The sequence below is a fragment of the Salminus brasiliensis genome, chromosome 18 (genome assembly GCF_030463535.1).
Source record: "Salminus brasiliensis chromosome 18, fSalBra1.hap2, whole genome shotgun sequence".
Taxonomy (NCBI): Eukaryota; Metazoa; Chordata; class Actinopteri; order Characiformes; family Bryconidae; genus Salminus; species Salminus brasiliensis.
The window spans coordinates 11,373,195-11,395,238 of NC_132895.1; the positions used below are offsets into that span (position 1 = coordinate 11,373,195).

The 22,044-nt window shown below is 40.6% G+C and overlaps 1 protein-coding gene across 4 annotated transcripts in view; it reads left to right on the top strand.

Annotated features, from left to right (window-relative positions):
* Positions 1 to 22,044, top strand: part of whrna (whirlin a) — a 123,079-nt gene that overhangs the window by 91,133 nt on the left and 9,902 nt on the right. The window contains exons 6-11 of one of the 4 annotated variants that reach the window (XM_072662005.1): positions 1,743 to 1,955; positions 3,224 to 3,442; positions 14,965 to 15,036; positions 17,538 to 18,066; positions 18,532 to 18,698; positions 21,511 to 21,633. In XM_072662005.1, coding sequence (XP_072518106.1) covers positions 1,743 to 1,955; positions 3,224 to 3,442; positions 14,965 to 15,036; positions 17,538 to 18,066; positions 18,532 to 18,698; positions 21,511 to 21,633 — 1,323 coding nt within the window. Of the gene's footprint in view, positions 1 to 1,742; positions 1,956 to 3,223; positions 3,443 to 14,964; positions 15,037 to 17,537; positions 18,067 to 18,531; positions 19,201 to 21,510; positions 21,634 to 22,044 lie in introns of those variants that run through there. The other 3 variants (XM_072662006.1, XM_072662007.1, XM_072662008.1) reach the window with 3 other exon arrangements.

The following is a 22,044-nucleotide window of genomic DNA, read 5'->3' on the forward strand; positions in this document are numbered from 1 at the left end:
GCTTATTGATCCAGACTTATTTACACAGAGCAGCTGTATATATATCTACATATCTATCCTTTCTTTTTTTATATATATATCCATATAATATCCACTTTTATATTTTAAAAACAACCATGCTACAGAAGGTTTGTTGAGTGATGCCATAAAAGCACAAAAGAACCATTATTTTTAAAAGACATGAGTGTGAAGGACCTTCAGCAATTTAAAGGTTCCTCATACTAACATCTCCTTAACAAAATGGTTCTTTATGGAACAAAAAATGGTTCTTCTATGGCTTGCTCAAAGAACCCTTTTGTAGCACCTGTGCTTCACATCTGATTTGGATATACATTTAAGGAAGCAAATACTGAGATAAGTCCGTACTCAGGAATTCATAAACCGCTGGTCATGTCTCTGGAACTGTAAAAGCTATAACACTAAAAAGCTTTGATAAATTCGGGCCACAGTGTTATACACATTTCCTTCCTGGCAGCTTTGAAGTGCTGGGTTTGATTAAGGAGCTAATAAAGGAAAAAAACTGCTCCTGAGGAGACGGGCCGCAGTGAAAGGATGAAGGAACAGAGGAGTAGGAAGAAGAAGAAGAGAGCACTGGAGACATGATAGATGTATTTTGGGGAAATTTCATCTACTTTTTTGCCTTGTTTAAGTTTAAATGACTCAGCAAAACACTTTAGAACAGATTTGATTTACTGATACATTCTCTTAAAGCCAAGAGTGAGCTTGTAGGTGACTCTTGTTCTTTTTTATTTTTCTTTGTTACAAGAGAAAGAAAAGTATGTAAAAAAGAAGATGGGGGAGGGGGACTAATGGGCACATATTGTACTCCAATGTTTCCCAACCCTGGGCACATTTTAGTGCTTTCCCTGCTTCCAACACACCTGATTTAACTGATCAGCTTATTAACAAGCCCTTTCAGAGTTGCAGTGGGTATGTTAAAGCAGGGAATCCAGGGTGCCTCCAGGACCAAGGTTGAGAAACACTCAGTCTCAGTACTCAGTTATGTCAGTTTTAGGGCAGTGTTTCTGGATTGAGTACTTGGTTATGCTACACTGTAAAAGTGCTACAGAACAGGAGCAGGTTGGTTTGAAAGGTTTCAGTTTTAACGTTTAACGTATTTACGATACTTTAAGACATGTTAATGGTATGAACCGTGACATTTTATTTTTCTGAGGTTTGAGAAGAACAAATAGTAGCACAATTTAGTTTAAAAAATGATATTTATTTACACACTGCAGTGACATTTATTGAATATTTACACACAGCAATGACATTTATTGAGTATTAGACACACTGCAATGGCATTTATTGAGTATAAGACATATTACAGTGGCATTTATTGAATATTGTACACACTGCAATGGCATTTAGTGAGTGTTTTGTGTTTTACATATAGCAATGGAATGTATTATTTAGTATTTAGACACTACACTGCACCAAAGATCCATAATAAACTGAGATAACTATGCTTTATTAATAATGAAATTTTAGATGTTGGTGTTTGAGTTGTGATAATATCCATATCCATGAAATCCACTATAGTGATAAATATTGCCATATTGCAATTACTTGTTTTGTGCCAGTTAGAGTGATTGGCTGTTTTCTAATAAACAGAAGATCCAGATCTGTTCTTAGATCCAGATGGACACAGATGAATGTCTGGTTTAATTGGAGGGAGTTTTGTCTCCACTTCTCTTCATCAATTCTCTCATCTGTTTCTCTGTCTTTCTTTTCATCTGCAGGCGGGTTTTTATAAAGGAGTAGCAGGATCTCAGGTGACACTCTCCAGTCTGGTGAACCAGAGCAGGGCCATGCTGGAGGAACAGGCCAGACACCTGCTCACTGAGCCCGAGAGACAGACAATGAGCTACTACATCCAGGAGTACCGTGATGGTCACATTGGAGTTGAACAGCTGGTCATGGCTCTGTTTGAGCTCCTAAACACTCACGCCAAGGTTTGTATGTGTCTGTGAGTTATAGAATTTATAGAATAAGAATTTATATAAATGTTATATAAATCCTTGCTACCATACATATGTGACCAAACATTTGTGGACATCCCTTCTAATGAATTGCATTCAGCTACTAGTTGCGCCCATTGCTGACTCAGATTTACAAATGCATACATACAGCTTGTCTAGTCCCTGCAGAGTAGTACTGCCAGTAGAATAGGACCCTCTGGAGCAGATAAATTAAAATCGGCGCCATGGCTAATGCCAGGTGTGGGCAAGAGGGGTATAAAGCCCCCCAGCACTGAGCTGTGCAGCAGTGGAACTGTGTTTTCTGGAATGAAGGTGCTCTATCAAGTACTTTTAGGATGAGTTGGGGATGAGGCGGGGTGGTGATCATCCAACATCCTGAACTCACCTAACACTCTTGTCAATGAATGCAATCAAATTCTCACAGCAATGCTCCAAAATCTAGTAGAAAGCCTTCTCTAAACAGTAGAAACAAATGCAGGATTAACTCTTTTTAATATCCTTAATATCCTTGATTTTGAAGGAAACAATGAATGAACAGGTGTCCCAGTACGTGTCCATATAGTACCAAAACCTTTAGAAGGTAAGCATCAGAAGCATCAGAAATGATTCTACAGGGGCTCAGAGTGGCTTAGCAGTTACAAGTTTGAATCCCAAGCCCCCTCATCACCCTGTTATCTGGTCTGGTGGAGCTGGGGACCCAGTGCGTTCCTGCGAGCATGTTGGCTGCCGAAAAATAGGTGGCTTCCTAATGTCTGGAGCATTGCAAATACTGGGGTAGGTAGGGATGGGTTTAATCAGCAGTACCAAACGTATATAAAGAGGAAATGATCCTACAGTCTAAATCACAGTTGGTGTTTTCAAATGATGTAAAAAATAAAGAGGAATAAATAAAACAAGGAAAAAATATCATCATGATATTTTAATATGACTGCAGCATCAACTGGAATGTGTTAGCAACATCTACTATCTTCTTGTGATCCGTCTTCCACCTTTTAACCACCCCCTTCTGCATCAGTTTGATTGCTGAGACAGACCAAGTACGATTTATAATAAAGCTTTTTAGACTTCATTTTCTTCCCAGCATATGCAAACAGTCTCTGTGTTGACTCATAGCCAGGTACACCTCATATCAGACTCAGATTTATAGATGGCATTAAAGCATCTGGTATTAAAACCCTGCTTCATGGTGCCAGTTCAAGCAGAGCCTCACTGCTGTGTGTGTGTGTGTGTTTTGGCTGCAGTTCTCTCTGCTGTCAGAGGTGCGGGGGCTGGTGAGCGCTCAGGATTTGGAGCGGTTTGATGCGCTGGTGCTGAGGAGGGAAATTGAGGCACTGAAGGCTCGGCAGGGAGCAGCAGGAGCAGCAGCACTTCACCCCGACTCCTTCTCAATGGTGTCCTACCCTGACACACTGGCCTCCTCAGCCAGCTACATGACCAACACCACGCTCAGCTCTGCACGGGTATGAGTGAGTGAGTGAGTGAGTGTGTGTGTGAGTGTGTGAGTTAGACAGTAGTAGGGATGAGTGTGGTTGTTTATATATTCAGATATCCAATCTTGTTTTAGTGTTCATTTGTGTAATCAGGGAATCATTTATCAAAGTGTGCTACATAAAACACCTGCCAAACTCGTGCTGATGCACACTAGAAAATCATCGTTTATCAACTGTGCATACACACAGCTGCTACACAGCGAATGAGGATAAATAAACTTTCCATACTCTTATCTGCTTAGCTTGTGCGTGGCTGGGCTTCTTCATGAACTTAAATGACTGTATATGTTAAAGCCTATACAAAGCCAATATATTGTTGCTGTCACAGGTATATAAAAAAAAGAACAAGGAAAATCAAATGGAGTTTGGGTTAAGTTTTAAGGTTATGACCAGACGTCATATGGACGTTGTTTTTTGGGCTTAATGTAGTTATCTAGGCCTAAAAAAAGACATGGTCCAAGTTCAGCCTGAACTGGCTGTCTTTTTTGAACAACATGCAGTCTTAATATTGTCATTAAAAAAAGAAATTGATGTAAACAAACCCAAACTAGTCTTAGTGAGCATAATCGCTGCTTTTCAAAAACGTAATATATTGACGTCTTTGAAAAGAAAGAGAGGCGTGAAACAATCACTTTATAGTGATTCTATTCTATAGACTATGGACTATTTGCAGTGAATAGATATAGAATCTATAAAAACACTCCCAAAGCTTTATGTAATGCACAGCAACGGTGTGCATCATCTTTAGATATGCTTTTTTATGATTCAACTTCACATATATCTAAATCTGCTCTCATCTTCTATAGGAGCACCATCACAGCAGTCATTTCATAGTCATGCTGAAATAAGTTGCAACAAGTGCAAATGTCAGTATCTTTTAATCACTGAACGTATTATTGCAGAAGAAATTGATGACAAATTGCATTCTATGCATATGTGTGCAAGTGACTTACAACCACAGGGAATTTTTACACCTTAAAACACAAAGATTCCATTTACACCTGGTCACTTCCTTCGTCTTGAGTATCAGGAGTATATCTGGATAAGGCCAAGACACATAAAAAAAGACAAGTAAAAAACACCAGATGCAAATCCGATCACTCAAACCACTTCAGGAGGAGGTCTGAGACACATTTGAGCCACACGTTTTAGCAGTGTAAACTCATCTGTCTCACCAAGATCCATCTGACAGCCAAAACCCGTCCCAGTACAACCAAAACCCCTTCCAGTACAACCAAAACCCCTCCCAGTACAAAGAAAACCTGTTCTAGTACAACCAAAACCCCTACCAGTACAACCAAAACCCCTCCCAGTACAAACAAAACCTGTCCTAGTACAACCAAAACCCCTTCCAGTACAACCAAAACCCCTCCCAGTACAAAGAAAACCTGTTCTAGTACAACCAAAACCCCTCCCAGTACAACCAAAACCCCTTCCAGTACAAACGAAACACCAGTAATAATTGGTGTGCAACCAGCAAATCTGCACATTTCGTCCCACACTGCAATCAGATTTGGGTCTGACTGATCAGAGGCTCATTTGACCAAGGGTAAACGCAGACTAAAATCACCTAAGAATATTATCCAGATACTGGTCACATGACCAGTGACCAGGTATAAATGGGGTCAAAATCACTAAATCAGCTGTACAATCAGGTGTGGGTCACATTTTATGCTAAAGTCTGACAAATGTTAAACATTGGTTATTATGCCCATATACAGTTCGGACACCCCTGGTTATATGGCATGCTTTGTTGATTTTCTAATTGAGATTAAGTAAACACATTGTTTACATTGAAGTTCAATATAAAGCATTTTATGATTTATTATTATTTATATGTTAAATACAGCAAATAAACAATAATCTTGCATTTAAATGTGCAGCAGTATGTCTCTGTAGGGTTATTTCTGTGCTCTTAAAAAAGCAAGGGTCCCAAACATTTGCAAACAATGTAGAGTATGTTGTTATTATTACTAATTTATTTAAAATATAGATATTTGAATAGAAATGAAATGATTACAGTATCCATCCCTAAACCACTAAAGAAGAGTGATGTGTGTGTATAACAGGGTAGTGCTGTGAGTGTGTGTAGAGGGATAAAGTGGTGAGTGTGTGATGGATGTCCAGAGAGTGCCTCAGTGTAATAGTGTGTGTGTGTTGACTGCTGTGTGGGTGAATGAAGGGTTTTCGGGGGGGAATGGCTGTCCTGCTTTAGTCCAGCCTCTTTACTGTTCTGATTGTGTCTGTCTGTCTCAGTGTGTCCATCTGTCTCAGTGTGTCCGTCTGTCTCAGTTACACTCCTGTCAGCTGGTCAAGCTTTCCCAATGGGAAAAGTACAATTCAGAAAACAGCTTGTTAATCTTCCGGGTGTGAGCTGTGTGTGTGTGTATAACAGGTGGATAAGTACCTTCCTGCTGAGTTTTATAGTCTGTACACTCTGGGCATAGATTCCAACCACTGTTTAACACCCACTATTTCCCTCTTCATCCAATCAGGAGAGACTGCTGTGGTTGATTGATATGATGGAGGTAGGACACACACAGATAAAGGCACACACACACACACATTACATATATACACATTGGTATGTGTGTGTTTGCAGTGATGTTGCTTCCTTTCTTCTTTTTTTTCTCCGACTCTCTCTCTCTCTCTCTCTCTCTCACACACACACACACACACACACACACACACAGTGTGGTTTTGCAGTGGAACATGTGTGTTTCTGCCTCGTTCTCTCTTTCACAGATGCACACACACACCACAGACACAGTGTGTGTGTCTGTATGTGTACACTCACTAGCAGTCAAAACAACTGCTCATATATTGTTCATGCACTAATTACTAAAACTAATTAAGGACGTGAGAAAATAGTCGGGTTTGCAATTCTGCGAGATTTATAAACCAGACTTAATGGATGAGTTCAGAGAACAGCTTTGTTGACTCTTCCACAGCGTGACCAGTCAAACCTCAAACACTTATTCCATTTAGCCAGATATACAGGACAGATTAACAGGATTAACAGACAGTAACTGTGGCGATAAGACCAGATCATGAATCCTGTGGTATTTTTATCATTTATTATAGCAGTAATTTGCCCGTTTTTATAAAGTAGCACACTTCATGATTTCGATTCATGTGTTCACTGGATCTGACTGAAAGGCTTCAGATTATGATAGGGTATAAACAATCCAAAATTTGCCACATTTGCCATTTCTTGCAGCATGAAGCTAATATTCCACCTAAAGACAGCACCAAAGTTTCTGCACTATTTAAGATGGAATGGATCATTTCAGTTAGAAACTAGAGAATAATTGGAAGCAGACGCATTAGTTTCAGTGTCATAAATCGACTCAGAAATGTTTTACTGCGATTATTTGACAGGATGGTTAAAAACTGGGTTGAAAGTTGAATGCTGGATTATTGTTGTTGTTGATCATGCTATACAGTGAGCATATCTATACAGTGGCTGAAGTTCTAACTGTATTCTTCTAAATGTAACATATTGAAATTACATACAAATACAAATATTAACTACTATATTCAGTTTATTTGAAAATATTTGTCTAAAAAGCAAACAATTCCTGAAAAGCAAAAAATGCAATATTTTGTGTTTACTTGTATTTATTCTATGCTGTAGTTTATAAATACATTTTTGGCCACTTTTGCAGGCATTTGCAGGTGCTGTATGTGTATTTGACACAGCAGCTCTTTTTGATTGTCTGTGTAAATGTGTGTGTGTGCCTGTAAATAACTATACCGTCCTAATTACATGTAATAACACGTTTTCACATTTAATTTCACATGAACTGAATTTCACATAATTTCACACAAGTACACTCTTAAAAATAAAGATGCAAAAATAAAGAAGAACCACTTTTGGTTTGGTTTCATAAAGAACCATGTTTCTAATAGAGTTGTGTTTGTGTAAAGAACCTTTCAAATTACTTCAGGCAAAGGTTGTTTAGACCACGTGTCTTTTGTAAGATCTCTAATACAAACATGGTTCTTTATTGAACTAACTGTGGTTGTTCTATGGCATCACTCAGTCTTTATTTTTAAGAGTGTAGCGTACAGTCACAGATTGTCCATGTGGTTCCATGTACCATGCATGCCTGAAAGGGGCTTTACACTCCTATAGGAATAGCTTGAAGGAGTTTTTGAGTGGCGCAGCTGTCTAAGGACGGTGTGCACAATTGAATCACTTTCTCTGGGCCTTCCTCTCGCATCACTCACACAGTACGGGCATCTGGTAGCTGATGTAATCTGTCAGAGTGCTTCTCCAAGCACATTCAGGTGCCCAAGGACAGCTGCACACAACAGCAACAGTTTGAAAAGATGTGGTTGGCTGGCTGCATGTGACTCATGTTTGCCTTCACAATCCTAGCCCTGGATGCATAGAAGCACAGGGAGTCCTAGATAGTGGGTGGGAATTGGAAATGACTAAATTGGAGAGGATATTGGGTGGGGAACAAAGGAAGAAATGGCATGTCTCACATGTGTGCCGTATTGCAGTGACTGACTTTAATACACAGGTGTGCATTTCGTAAATGAATGATACAGTAAAAGTAAATACACATATCATTTTACGTTGACTCTGTATCTGTTCTGTAAGTGTGCGTGCACCATATCTATATGTAAAAGCATGTTCCCTCCTAATGTAGGCGAGCGTATTTATATGCGTGCAGCCCTTCTGATCCTCAGTATCTGTGTAGAGTCAGGCTGCTGTGGAAGCTGCCAGTCTAAACAGCATTAGCAGCAGTGAACAGCAGTCTTGGCAGCACAGGCCAGCTCGGCTCTGCTGATGATCCGTTTTCTCTGGGACTTACACAGGCCCCTCATATTGGCACTGCTCTCTGAGCTCTGTGGGCCCTGCACCATAAGCAGAGCACGCAGCTCTGTCACTGCCGATAAGACATGCTGACTAAAAGAAGAGTTCCGAGGGAGGACTTCTAGCTCTCCGCTCCACTGGAGCTCAGCAGGGGATTGTGGGCAGGTGGAAGACTCGAGCTGACTTTCTGATCCGGAGTTTCAGGCACAGCCTCAAGGGGAGGAGCAGCAGGAGTTAGAGGTGGCTGGAAAGATGGGTGGATGAATTGAATTGAGTACGGAGGAGTTTAATGCATGAGGTTTCTAAATCTTACGTACAGAAAAGCACCCACTTACTGACACATAAACCCACTTGAGATGAGATTAAAATCACATGGGGTCCTGGGGTAGTTTCCGCATTTACAAGAATTGCTTGACAGAATTAGATCCGAGAGCCGAATGTGCTCATAATGCCTTCGGTACCCGACATGTTTAACACATATATCTATATTAAACTTCCTGGATTGCAAAACGGCATGTTTGGAAGGTTCTCTGGTTTGGATAGCACAACTTAGTCTTCATCTTCTCTACACTGGAAGAGAAGTAGCAGGAATAGAGAAGAAGATGGTCAAAGAAAAGATTAACCTTACCCTGAGTACCTTAATACCCTTCCGATCAGATCTGATCTTTGCGTTTCTGTAAAGAGCTGAATACTAAACTCCCTTTATTTTTTAGTAAACATTTTAAATAAGAGACATTCTGGACTGCTTCACTTAGTTCAGTAGATGACTGTTTTTTTAAATTATCATTTTATAGTGTGTTCAATTTTATCCCATCCCTGATCATTCATCTGGCTTCAAACCAAAGAAAAATATTCAGTACTCTTGCAGATAAAACAGAGCATTTCCACGATAGTCCTAGTCTGTCATAATTTAAGAGGAAATATGTGGCAGGAGTGTATTTCCCCACATGATTTTGGTAGCATTGGCAAAAATGTCCAAAGACCTCTAATAGATGTTTTTACACGTTTGGAAATTGGAAAATGGAAAAGAACAGTGTGGTAAAAACAAAGGATTGGAACTGAATAATAGCTGATACCCAATCCTTAGTAAAGTATGTGGATTAGCCTAGAACCTACAGGTGTAACACATTGCTGTATGTTGCAAAATATCACCAACATGTTTGATGCAAACGTCTACTCTTGTAGATAATACAACCCACTAGAAACTCATTCGCTTCACTGATGTCCAGATGCAAGAGTTTTATCCTTGAGAAGATTAAAAGCAATATTACAGGCATCCCCTTGATTAACTAACCAAATCCAAGCAGAGCTGTAGAAATACATACACACACATTTGGGTTTTGCAGGAAATGTACTGGAGTTCTTCCTTTCCCTCTCTCCAGATGTCGATGCTTAACATGGAAACCAAAGTCACTAAGCAACAACTCTAAAACTTGTGCTGCAGATGGGCTGCAGTCAGTAATTATAAAGGAAACCTACAGTATATGGTAGTTGTATAATTGAGTGTAGGTGCACGGTAGAGGTACAGTGTATGTCCAAATTGTATGTGGATACCCCTTCATAGCATTCAGCTATAAGGTTACACCCATTTCTGATACAAATGTGCTTATACGCACACACACACAGCTTGTCTAGCCCCTGTAGAGAAGTATTGCCAATAGAATAGGACTCTCTTGAGTAGATAGACATGAACCTATTGGCACCATGGGCTAGAGGGGTACAACCCCCCCACAGCATTGAGCTGTGGAGCAGTGGAACTGTGTTCTCTGGAATGATGGTACACCATCCTATATTTTTGGGATGTATTTTGGAGTTGAAGATGAGGTAGAGTGATGATCATCCAACATCCTCCATCACTAACACTCTTATCACTGATTGCAATCACATCCTCGCAGCAGTGCTCCAAAATCTAGTAGGAAGCCTTCCCTAAATAGCAGAGACAGTTACTCCAAAAAAGCAGGATAGACTCTTTTTCAATACCTTTTGTTTTGGACGAAATAAGAAATGTGCAGGTGTCCCAATACTTTTTTTGTCCAAATAGTGTACCTAATAAACTAGCACATTTGTACACAAGAACACCATATAAGCATAGTAATGCATTAATATTGGCAATGCCTTATTGCCTTATTTTCCCTCGGTAAATCTTCCGTTCTGGCTGATGTGTTTCAGGCCTATACTCGGAGTGATGGAGCCTGCGCCATCCTTATGAAATGATTCAAAATAAGACCATCAATTTGTGACGCTAGAAGGGTGTCTGTGACCTTCTATCAGTGGTTTCTTTTCCTTTTTTATTTTGGTGAAATACTGCAGCTGTGATATCTGATGCGACAGGCATTTGTCTCACAGCATCTGCTCCCACTTTCTCTCAAACAGCACCACTGAAGTGTAGCTTCCTCTCACACACTCTAACTAACCAATTGCTTTCTGCTGTTGGACTTAAATGTCCTTTAATGACCACCCACACTGACTCTTCATCATAGCTGCTGGTCAAAAGATATTCTGCTCAGCTTTAGGAATCCAGCAGAGCCCTGGAGTTTAGGTTCTGTGCTGTACCATGTAGTTAGAAATATTTAGTGCCACTGACAGAATGATAGGTCTACAAATATAGACATACAGTACAGGGCAAATGAGCATACAAGTGCAATGCGTACAGTGTAGATCGGATTAGCACTTGTGAGAGATATATTTTAGTCCTAAATGGGTCACTGTAACACTGAAATATTCCCAAGAAGTCATAAAAACAAACGAACAGCCCCCTACACACACACACACAGGTCTGTAGGTCTGACCGCAAATGAATTAGCCATAAGTACTTCCTGTGCTTGTGGTGAACAAGCAATTAGACTTAATTGATGAGGCTTTTGTTTTGCTAGGGGAGCGCTTTAATGAGGAGCAGCACAGGACTGAACCCACCAGGCTGTGAAGAGCAAACCACCAAACCCCCCTACCATTCAAACACACTGCTTAATTGGGACTTTTTAAGTGTGTGTTTACACAGGGTGTCTGTCTGTGTGCATTTGTGTGCATACCTTTCCAGTAGGGGATGCATTAGTATGGCAATTCTGGCCCAATGGCAATTTTGTAAGTACTTGCGTGTTGATGACGAGGCAGATGCTGATACTAAAACATTTATACAATGTACAAATTGGGACTTAGTCTACCTGGATCAGCACTACAGAGAAATGTAATGTTTATTTCTGTAGGGTTATGAATGCACTAAAATGAATAACATGTGGACAGTTCAGTGCAGTAGCCAAGTGTTACCTTAACAGTCTGTTCTTTTGGAGTTTATACAAAAATCCCTTTGTAATATCTGCCAAATCTATTTGATATAAATACAGATATGTGGGAGCATTACTGCAAAATGTTATGTAGGTTGTCCTTACACTGTCTGGATTAAATGTTGACGTTTGTTGTTATTCTAGGGAACACAATCCTTTGTAGAAATCCTGTCATACGTTTGTCTTCCTTATGGTGCTGGAAATGACTGTTCTAGTTATCCACTCTATGAAGGTTTTAAAATGATGCTAGCATGAATATCTCAAGGATTGATTAACAGCTTAGAGGTTTATTGCGCTTACTTACTTAGGGTGCTGGAAATTACTTGAGAACGTTATCCTAAGCTTTATCAACTTTTGGAGGTTTTAAAATCTTGCTACCACAGATATTTCAATGATTTTAAAATTATGCTAGCATGGGTATCCCAAGACTTGATTACCAGTTTAAAGGCTGGTCTTACTTTTGAGGTTAAATCTTGCTCAGTTACGACTGCTATCATTGTCATGATGTGATATTGCTTACAAAATTCACCCATAGCTGTAGATTTAAAAAAAAATACTCCTCCTAAATACTCTCCCATACTAACTACAATGATTTGTATTCATATTTTTCTACTCCACAGGACTAATTACACTCCCTGTCATGAAACATGCAGTTCAGTGTTCTGTTACTGAATTTACTGAATTATGGACAATATACTCTGTCGAAGCTACATATTATATAACAGCAAGGTTTACTTGGTGCTAGCTAACATCTCTGCAGAATATCAGGTTCTTCTTTAGCGAGGTAGCTGAAGTAAATTTGTGGTAAATTTCATACAGTGTGGAACACAAGAGATGACCAAGTGTGTCAATATTAGTTTGTGCATCCCAGTTGAATTCATTTAACTTGTTAGTAATGACAGTTTTCTCATTGAATCAGAACTCGTGCTGGTTTCACAGATAGGGGAAAAAGTCCCTTCCCTTCTCAAAATGGAAATTCTAATTGGTTCTTCCCCTTGGTTTGACTGTCCGCTGTCCAGCCTCCAGCTGAAATAGAGATTGTGATTGATTATACTGCGTTTGCTTCTCCTCCTGTTCATACTTATTGATCAGCATCTGTGCAGTAGGAAAATGGATTATTTTCACAATGTTGAACAGTTTACGATTCTACATTTTTTTGGCGGACCGGATTAGAGCCTTTATCAGGACAGTTCTGGCCTACGGGCTGTATGTTTGACACCCCTGCTCTAGCAAAAATAGGTCAGGCTCAAGGATGGTGGTTAGAAGAAAGCATAACATTTTAATGATTTAAACCCTTGTAAATGATCTAGCATTCAGTGATACTTCACTTCCCAAATCCCTGATATTGATACTGCAACAGATCACTTTAGTAAAACGATGGATTAGCAGTGGTCAATAAGTTTGTCCCTTCAGCATTTAAGAGATATCTGACCCCTGGTTCAACACTGAAATATCTTCTTTGCTAAACACTTCAGGCTAGAAACAAAGCCTGGGCTCTCATCGCCAGATGAACTAGGGACAAGGACAATTGGCTTAAGTTCACACAGTTAAAGAAGAATGTACATTCTCTATCAGAAAAGCTTAATATGATTACATTCAGCTGTTTACAGATTCAGCTTTAAACTCTGGAAGCTTTCAAATTCTGGAAGAGTTATTTCATTTGGTAACAACTCTGCCTGTTCTGAGACATATCTTAATCTTATAATGACCATTTCTTATCAGAAACATTCAAAGAATGTAACATTCACTTTGCAGCTGCTGGACATTAATTTGGTAATACTAAATTTGGAAAGGCCTCGTGATGTAATAGAACCCCTGCTGTAAGCCATGGTCTCTTAAAAAATGTACCCGTTCTCTTTGCACATAGTAACTAAAGGCCTCAACACTATAAACACAAAAAACACAACAGGATAGTCTAAAGCATTTTCCCTTGATGCTTGCAACACCGATCATCTTAGAGTTCTATATGTTTATTAAGCAGAATTGCCAGTATCTGGAAAATGGCACTTCACTCCACAAAGGAGATGAGATGATATACTTTTAAAATCACAGAACTCAACATTTAAGTAATCACTGAATACAAATATCAGTAAAGAAACTCACAGGTAAATTGAGGCAAATTCTTGGTTTCTTGCATTGAAATAAGATGTTTCCCAGTCCACACAAGGAAAAAGATTGTTGAAGTGTTTTTTGGTTATGGTGATAGGATATATAGATACAGTATGTATCTGCTGCTACACTTAAGACCCCTTTAATTCCCATTCCTGTATGCTCTAAAAAGGTTGGTCATATCTGACTGTGTTAAGACACACATTGGCTTTTATTTATAAAGCGCTTACTGGACATATGCCATCATACATTACAACAATGCTCATTGTAAATAATGTAAATTACCGTCAGACTTCTAGTATCATGAGTCCCCATCAGCAACAAAAGTTTCCACTAAACTTAGAAAATCTGCTTTTAGCTACAGCAGCTAGCTGAAATTCCCTACCGGACAGGCTAAAGCTCAGTTTTCTTGGGCCCAGAAAGTTTGAAAACTTTAAAAAAGCTACAGTTATATTTTTAATCAACGATATTACTTTGTCTTCGTATTGTAGATGAATGTCAGCCTCAATGTACAACCACTTGAATTAAAAGTTGATTGTTGGAAAAATAAATGAGTTTGAGAGAATAATATGGAAAATAATAGTGCACAGTACAGATGTCACAGGTGTGAATGCATTCAGCCACTTCAAGTCATTACAAACTTCTATTACTAAGGAATAGCCCCAGCAGCTTGTACAGACGTGTGTCCCTGTAATTGCTACATAATGCAGCTGTGTGTTATAGGCCTTGCTGCATTAAGGGGTTAATGCCGGGTGTGGATTAGAGGGATATAAAGCCCAGAGGAACTTTGTTCTCTGGAATGATGTTCTCCATCCAGGCTAGTAAATCTAGTAAATATTGCTCCAAAATCTAGAAAGTAAGCCTTCTCTAGATAGTAGAGACAGTTACTCCAACAAAAGCAGGAAGAACTCTTTTTTTAATACCCTTAATTTCAGAAAGAAACAATGAATGAGCAGGTGTCCCAATACTTTTGTCCATTTAGTGTATAAACAAGTGTGTAAATGTGTGTGTTCGCAGGAGAGAAAAGGCTCAATTGTGTGTGTGTGTGTGTGTGTGTGTGTGTTATAAAGGAAGGAAATGAGTATGAAATTGAAGTTGGAAGATTGAAATAGCATTGTTTTTGATCCCTCTCTCTGAGTGGTGCCAATTTAGCTAAATGCTGTTTGGAGGAAACGTTTGTTTTACAGATAAACATACAGCCCAATCTGTCATTTTCTGACTTTATGCCTGTCTCTTTCTCTCTCTGTCTCTCTGTCTCTCTCTCTCTCTCTCAGAACGACAGTGTGGTGGAGAGTAACGGAGAGGATGTCCAGGACGGTGGGAATGCCCTGCCAGACGTTTCTCTGGTGAGCTTTGTGGGTCAGCCCCAGCACAGAAACACACATAGGAGGAGAGAGCTCGGCTGGCAAAGCTTTGATGGCAAGAGTCTGCAGTAATAACACACCTAAGCAGTGTGGCACAAGGTTTGAGGCGTGGAGCAGAATGAGAAAACAAGCCTGCTTGTACCTGTGTGTAATTGCACAGCGCCGGTGCTTCTTTTGTGCTTCAAGGGAAATTAACTGAGGCAACAATAAGGGTTTAGTGAGGTAGAGATAGAGACCCATGGAGACACAGGAAGAAAGAGAGAGAGAGAGAGAAGGAGAGGCGGGACGGGAGTGGTGCTTTTTTAGTAAGTTAATGACATGGTGTGTGTGTGGTTCTCTGTTGGATTCCTGTTGCGGTGAGGGCTGCGGAGGAAAGACAGGTGCTCTTTTGTCAAAGTGGCTAAGTTCTGTGTTAGACTGCTGATGAAAACCCATCAACCTGTCATGGCTCTATCAGACGTTTCCACGGCAACAGACATCATCAAGCCAGGGGTTGGTGCGCACGAGCGGAGTTTCCCCGCGACGTCTCAGAGCCAGGGAAAAAACACTCAGACAGCTCCTGCTCACTCTCACGGCCTCTGATTGCTTTCTTTCTCCAGCCACACCATCCATCCAATTTCTGCTCATGTTTCTGCTTTGCTTTCCTTCCTTTCTTCTGTTTGTTTGTTTTGGTTTGTTTTGTTCTACTCCTTCTTCTTCTTGCCCTCTGGTTGAATGAGCAAATCGATTATTTTGCGCGAGGGCGTCTGAATGCTTCTGTGCTGAAAAATTTGTGAGTGGAAAGTTATAGGATGTGACCTTGTGGTTAATGTGTGCCATTTCCAGTGTGTGTGTATATGTATGTGTGTGTGTGTGTGTGTCAGTGTGTATGTCGTGTATGTCCTGAAAAAGCTCAGTGATTCACTAAGAGAACTTACACTGAGTTGCCAGTGTTTATTAGACGCATCTACCATATGTCCACACTCACTGACCAGTTTATCAGAAAACCTGCTATATAGGTGCACTTTGTAGATTTACAGTCACTGGCTGTCAGCCAGCTGTGGCTGCACACTTTATTAGCCATGATATACCTAATCCATCCATGGAAAAGGGCCTCCAGGGGACCACCATCAAATGTTATTTGGACGGTAGACCAATATCAACACAGCAGCGGTACCAACATGGTAGTGTTATGTTAGTGTCTGTTGCACTCATAGACATACAGTGTTCAACATCTTAGTGTCACTGCTGGGGTGAGAATAGTTCACCTGTGCGATAATGCTAATTTCTCCAGCCCTTCTAAGATCTTGTAGGTTAGGCGCAAATGTAACATCAGTTTCATGTTTAATCATTTGGTGCTTGTAAAAGTACAAAGCAAAAGAGTCCTGGCACAGAGCCATTGCTGCTGTTTTCCACTGATTTCCACTGATTGAATACTGACGCTGGTATTGACAGTGACTGAATTGTCTAGGACTTCCAGAAAGGCCAGAGATATGCTTTTTTGTCAGATGTAACTGGTCCCATTAATTGGACCAGTTAAGTTGGATCAAAACTTAATTAGTAAATTCTTGTCAGGTCCTGATTATGTTGGTGGTTAATCTTCTTTCAGTGAAGTCCCAACCAAATAGAAGAGCTCACTTAGCTGTATCTACCCAGATACCACTGAGGAAAATAAATCTGATAGGACCACACTTAGCAATTAAATCAGAAAAATACTGTCTTACTGTATTACTTTAAAACAAATGGGATTCTATTTACTAAAATTTAAATTACAAATATGTATTACATAATTATGTATTTTTGAGATCTGACCATTTGATACTCCACAAGACCTCTGAAGGTGTCCATTTGTTATCTGGCATCAAGACTTTTGCAGCAGATCCTTTGGCAACCAGTCCTTAAGTTGTGATGTGAAGGCCATGGATCACATCAATGAGCCTGAGGTGCCCATGACCCTGACACCGGTTTATCTATTGTTCTTCTTTGAAGCCCTTTTGGTAGGTAATGATTACTGCATACCAGAATGACCCAGCCATCGTAATTTGGCCCTTGTCAAAGTGGCTCAGGTTCTTATGCGTACCCATTTTTTGCACTTCACCTGTCAGTGGTGCAAAAGTTGTGGCTGATCGGTGTAAATGTATATCAGTTTTTGGATGAACTTCCTTATCTAAAAACATTTTCTACAATTGATCATTAAAAAAAATTGTAAATTATTAATACAGCTTTAAAACTAACCAAAACTAAACTCATATTACAAACAGTAAGAGAATAAATGAATAATGTTGGCATGCACATGGTATGGGGAATCTAAAAAAATGTCTGTAGGTACAAGTGTAGTGCAGGTGAGTGTAGGTACAAAGTGTTTCTAATAAACTGGCAACTCTCTCAACTATTGTCATACTGTCCTGCAAGAGATATTACCAAGCCATTCTGATCGCACTACCTCAAACTCTCCTGAAGTGTAACATGTACCCCGTCTCTGATTCCCTGTTTTCTCATCCTAGGATCAAATGGGGTCAACCTCAGACTCCCCTCCCTCCTTCAAACCCCCTCCACCCCCTGCCGTACAGCGCCGCCCCAGTCGTAAGTCTGTCCCTAACAAACGTCCCTCCTCCGGCTCTTCTCAGTCCGGTCTGTACTTCACTGCCCCTTCGCACACTCCCACCAAAAGCTCTAAACCATCCAAACCCTCTGCCACACCCCCTGATGCCCCAAAGAAAGAGCCTGAAAGAGTCCCTGTGGCCCAGCTCTCCATGGTCAGTAAGCACCCCATTGGCCCTTTCCCCAGAGTTCAGTCTCCCAGCAGGACCAGACCTGCTGCTGTGCCACCAAATCCCCCTCCAGCTCCGGCAGTCCCAGCTCCCCCTGGGCCACCACCCCTTTCCAGCCCAGAAAAACCCACCCCTTCCTCTCCTGCCTCCAACCAGCACTTTGTCATGGTGGAGGTGCACAGGCCCAATGCAGAGCCTGACGTGAACGAAGTCCGTCCGCTGCCCCAGGCCAGAGGTGAGGACACCCAGCATAATCCACCGGGTTAGTGAACACGATACTTTCCTTATTGATCCACAGCTTTAGCGTTTTATAAGTGGTATACAAGCCCTTATATATAAGGGACATTATGACTGATTTCCTGAGATAACAGGTTCATTTTATTGAGATGTTGGGTTCTTCATAAATCTGTAATTATATAATTATGTGTTAATGTGAAAACAAAAGTATCTCTAATAAACAAAATTAATATATATAAACATGTAAATGTCTTTTCTGTTGAGGGTTTCTTAGAGATCTACAGTTATAATACCATTACTGCTATCATCGCTGATGACTGGGACTTCTAGGAGGCTTCTAATGTCCATGAATTAGCACATTTTCCATTTCCATTTTCTCACTCCCTGTACAGTTTTAATTGTGTATCTATGCAATACTCATTAAACCATTCAGACACATTTATACATAGCAAACCCAGAAAGTGTGTGTGTGTGTGTGTGTGCTCTGCAGGAGCTGCTCTGTCTCAGCTCTCTGACAGTGGACAGACGCTGAGCGAGGACAGTGGAGTGGACATTGCAGAGTCAGGACGCCTCAGCAAGGAGAGCAGCCCCCGTCCCGCCCGAACACGACCTTCAAGAGAGAGCACAGGGGGAGGGGAGGGGAGCACTGTCAAACCGGTGAGACCGAGAGAGAGAGAGAGAGACAGAGAGAGAGAGAGAGAGAGAGAGAGAGAGAGAGAGAGACTGTGGGAATAGGTCACATTATGCTGGCTTTACACTCTGAAACATTCATACAACTTTAATTGCTTGTAAAATTCGTTAAACGAAGGATATTCTTTTGCACAGCAAAAAACCTCTTGCAATTCTGTTGTAAAATGAAACAGCTGTAAGCATCACAGCTTTATGAAACAGCTACAGTAACAGTTAGATTAGCTATATATCAGGGCTGGCACGTCCATATAGAAGTACGGGACTTGAGGAAGGCTGGGAAAATAGACCCAATTTTTCCGTTTACTCTACAAGTGCCTTCACCGGGAGTGTGAGACCGTGTCGTTGCTCAGGCTACTAATTTCTGTGCTTAAATAGTGAAAAATATTGCATTGCAAATGAAGCCTATGAAGAAAAAAACATCTGTGTTAACAGCAGCTCTGGCTGTTTATCAGAATATTTCTTTGTTTACGCACTGGACAGTTAAAGGCACTGTCTATGATTCTGGAGGACAAGTGTTGATATTTGAACTCAGCAAAACAAACACACCCCTCCCTTCAGTGCTCATTCAGAAGCTCTACCCCCAAATGCAAACGGTTGCTACAATTGCTGCTGCTAAGAAAACTAGTTGTGATTATTTATCACTATCATTCTGCTTTGCAGCTGCTTGATTAACGGTTAAAATGTAAGATATATCAGTTTTATAAGCATCTAAAACAACCAATGAAGTTAAATTAGCATTGAGGAAACCACAGGTCAAAAGAAGTGTTGAATATATGATATATATTATGCAGACCATTGCGTTACTCATTTACCTATTGGTAGTGATGTCCTAAATCTGCTGGAGTGGTACAGTGATGTTTCACCTAGAGCCAACATCACCCACCTGCAGAGCTGGAGAGCCAGTTCTGCACTTATAGACCAGTTTCAGACCAAAGTTCCAAGGCGTGCCATAGTTTTAGAGAAGCTAATGTTAGTTATTTTACGCTTACTAAATCTTATTAACTACCCAAACTACTTAACCAATCTACGGTATGTTGGCTTACTTGCATTTAACTCAAATTTTCCATTTTACCTTAAAAAGTGCAGCAGTTACATAAAGGATGCTTATGAAGCCATTTTTGATATGTTTAATAAAGAATATGCATATATTAAATTCATTAGTTTTGATTGTAGTAGTTGTGCTTGTTAATCAATTCAAAGAACATATTTTAAGGAGACAAGCTGTGTTTGTAAAGGATAGACCAATTAATTAAAACCTTATTAGATCATTCAATCTTAAATCATTTGGTGTAAAATCTCACTTAAAATCATGTAAAAATAAAAAAATGTGGTTATGCACTTTTGCATCGTGTATGATTCTACTCTCTGACTTGGCTAAAAACGGAAAAGTTTGGAAGAGCTTTTGATTTGATTGCATGTAAACAACGGAATTTGGGCAATTTCTGATAGAGATTTAGCAGTACGTTCACTACAGGGCGCTAGGTGGCACACATTTCAAACTACGGCAAGCCTTGGATTTGCTGGTCTGAATCTGCTAATCTAGAACTGGCAGAGCTCTCCAGCTCTGCAGATAGATGTATCTTCCTAGAGTGGCATACTGTCTTGCATTGACCATACTAGCTATGTAACTAGCCAGCTAACCAGCCAGTTGTAATTTTCTCCTTTATTAACATAAAAATTATGCAAATGTAGGGGGTGTCCTGATGGCACAACAGTCCTTGGTTTACCATTGGGAGATGCCCATTGGTGTTGCAGTTATCTGTGGCCAAGAGTAACCCCTTATCACTCTGCTAGTGATGTAGTGTAGCTGATAGTGCTGTTAGCTGTTAGTGGGTGGAAATTGGAAATTGTTAAATTGGGGAGAAAATTGAAGGTAAATAAACAAAATTAAATAAGGTACAAATATGAACTAAGTAGCTAATTTTGCCAACATTAATTTAACTCAATAGTGGAATAACTGAAAGTGCTGCTTGCTGCTTTGACTGCATTTCAGTTGCTGTGTTTAAATTGTCAGATATTACATAAATGATGTTTCACGCAACTATTTGCATGAAGGTTTCACCATGTGAATCCAGCTGTAGAGAGGAACTGAGGTCTTGTGTGAGGATTATGTGTGCGTGTGTGTGTGTTTTTGTGTTTATGTGAGTGTGTGAGTGTGTGTGTTTGTGTGATGGAGTGTTTGGAGGCAGAGCAGAGGAGGCTGAGCTTCGCGTACTTCAGCTTCCTGCCTCTCCCTGCCAGGATGGAGTGAAACAATGCTTGACTTAATTATGATTTGTTCTATAATTTCTTCTCCTTTTAGCACTTATGATTTTCCCCCTCTTTCTGTTCTCACTGTAAGTTGAATCATCCCGCTTTTTATTTGTTTCTCATTCTCCAGTTTCCATTCTCATTTCACCACTCATTGTAGACTAGTCTCTTTCCGACTAGCGACCTCACTGCTCTCGGAGCGAGCTGAGCTATATGTGTGTGTGTACGCAGAAAAACACTGCTGCTCTTTAGATGAATGGTGCTCAGCGGTGGTAGGAGCACAGATTGCGAAATTGCTCTTCCAGTTCAAACGGGGGGGCTGTTTAGAACGATCGTGGAAGGGTTGTTTTGTTCTGCTGTCAGATCTCCACAGAAAGCAAAGACGGTTATCAGAGCCAAATGTGTTCATCTTTGTTTCGCTCTTTCGCCCTCATTTCTCTCTGCAATTCATCTCTCTCACTTGCTGTTTTCTGCTCCTTCCTTCTCTCCCTCTTTCTTTCTGTGTCCGGCTGCGTAAATCTGGCTGCAGCCCGGTCTCCTGGAGCCCACGTCCACTCTGGTGAGGGTGCCGAAGAGTTCCAGCACGCTGGGCATCGCCATAGAGGGAGGGGCCAACACACGCCAGCCCCTGCCTCGCATCGTCACTATACAGGTGAGTGGGATACCTATACGCCCTTCCCTCTTTCACTCGGACAGTGACTGCGCTGCCAGTTCCTTTGGATTTGAATAGGAAATGGAGAGGTACCTCTCTTTGGTTCTCCATTGGTTCAGATTGGGCAGCTTGATCATACCATTTATATCTAAAAAGAAAGAAAGGAAATTGTCATCATGGCTCAAAGTCTGGCTGAACAGTGTGAAACAATGGCAGGCAGAAAATAGAAGGTCAGTTATGAGTTCCCTGCAGTCTGTCACATAAGGGTGTAATGAGAGCGAACAGGGGCAGCTTCACTGAATGAAACACAGACAAAATAACCACATGGGGTGCTGTGCAACAAGCCTAAATCGCATTGAGCTCCAGTGCGGGGTTGCTGTAGTGTGAGGGCCAGGTGTTGGAGAGCTGAAG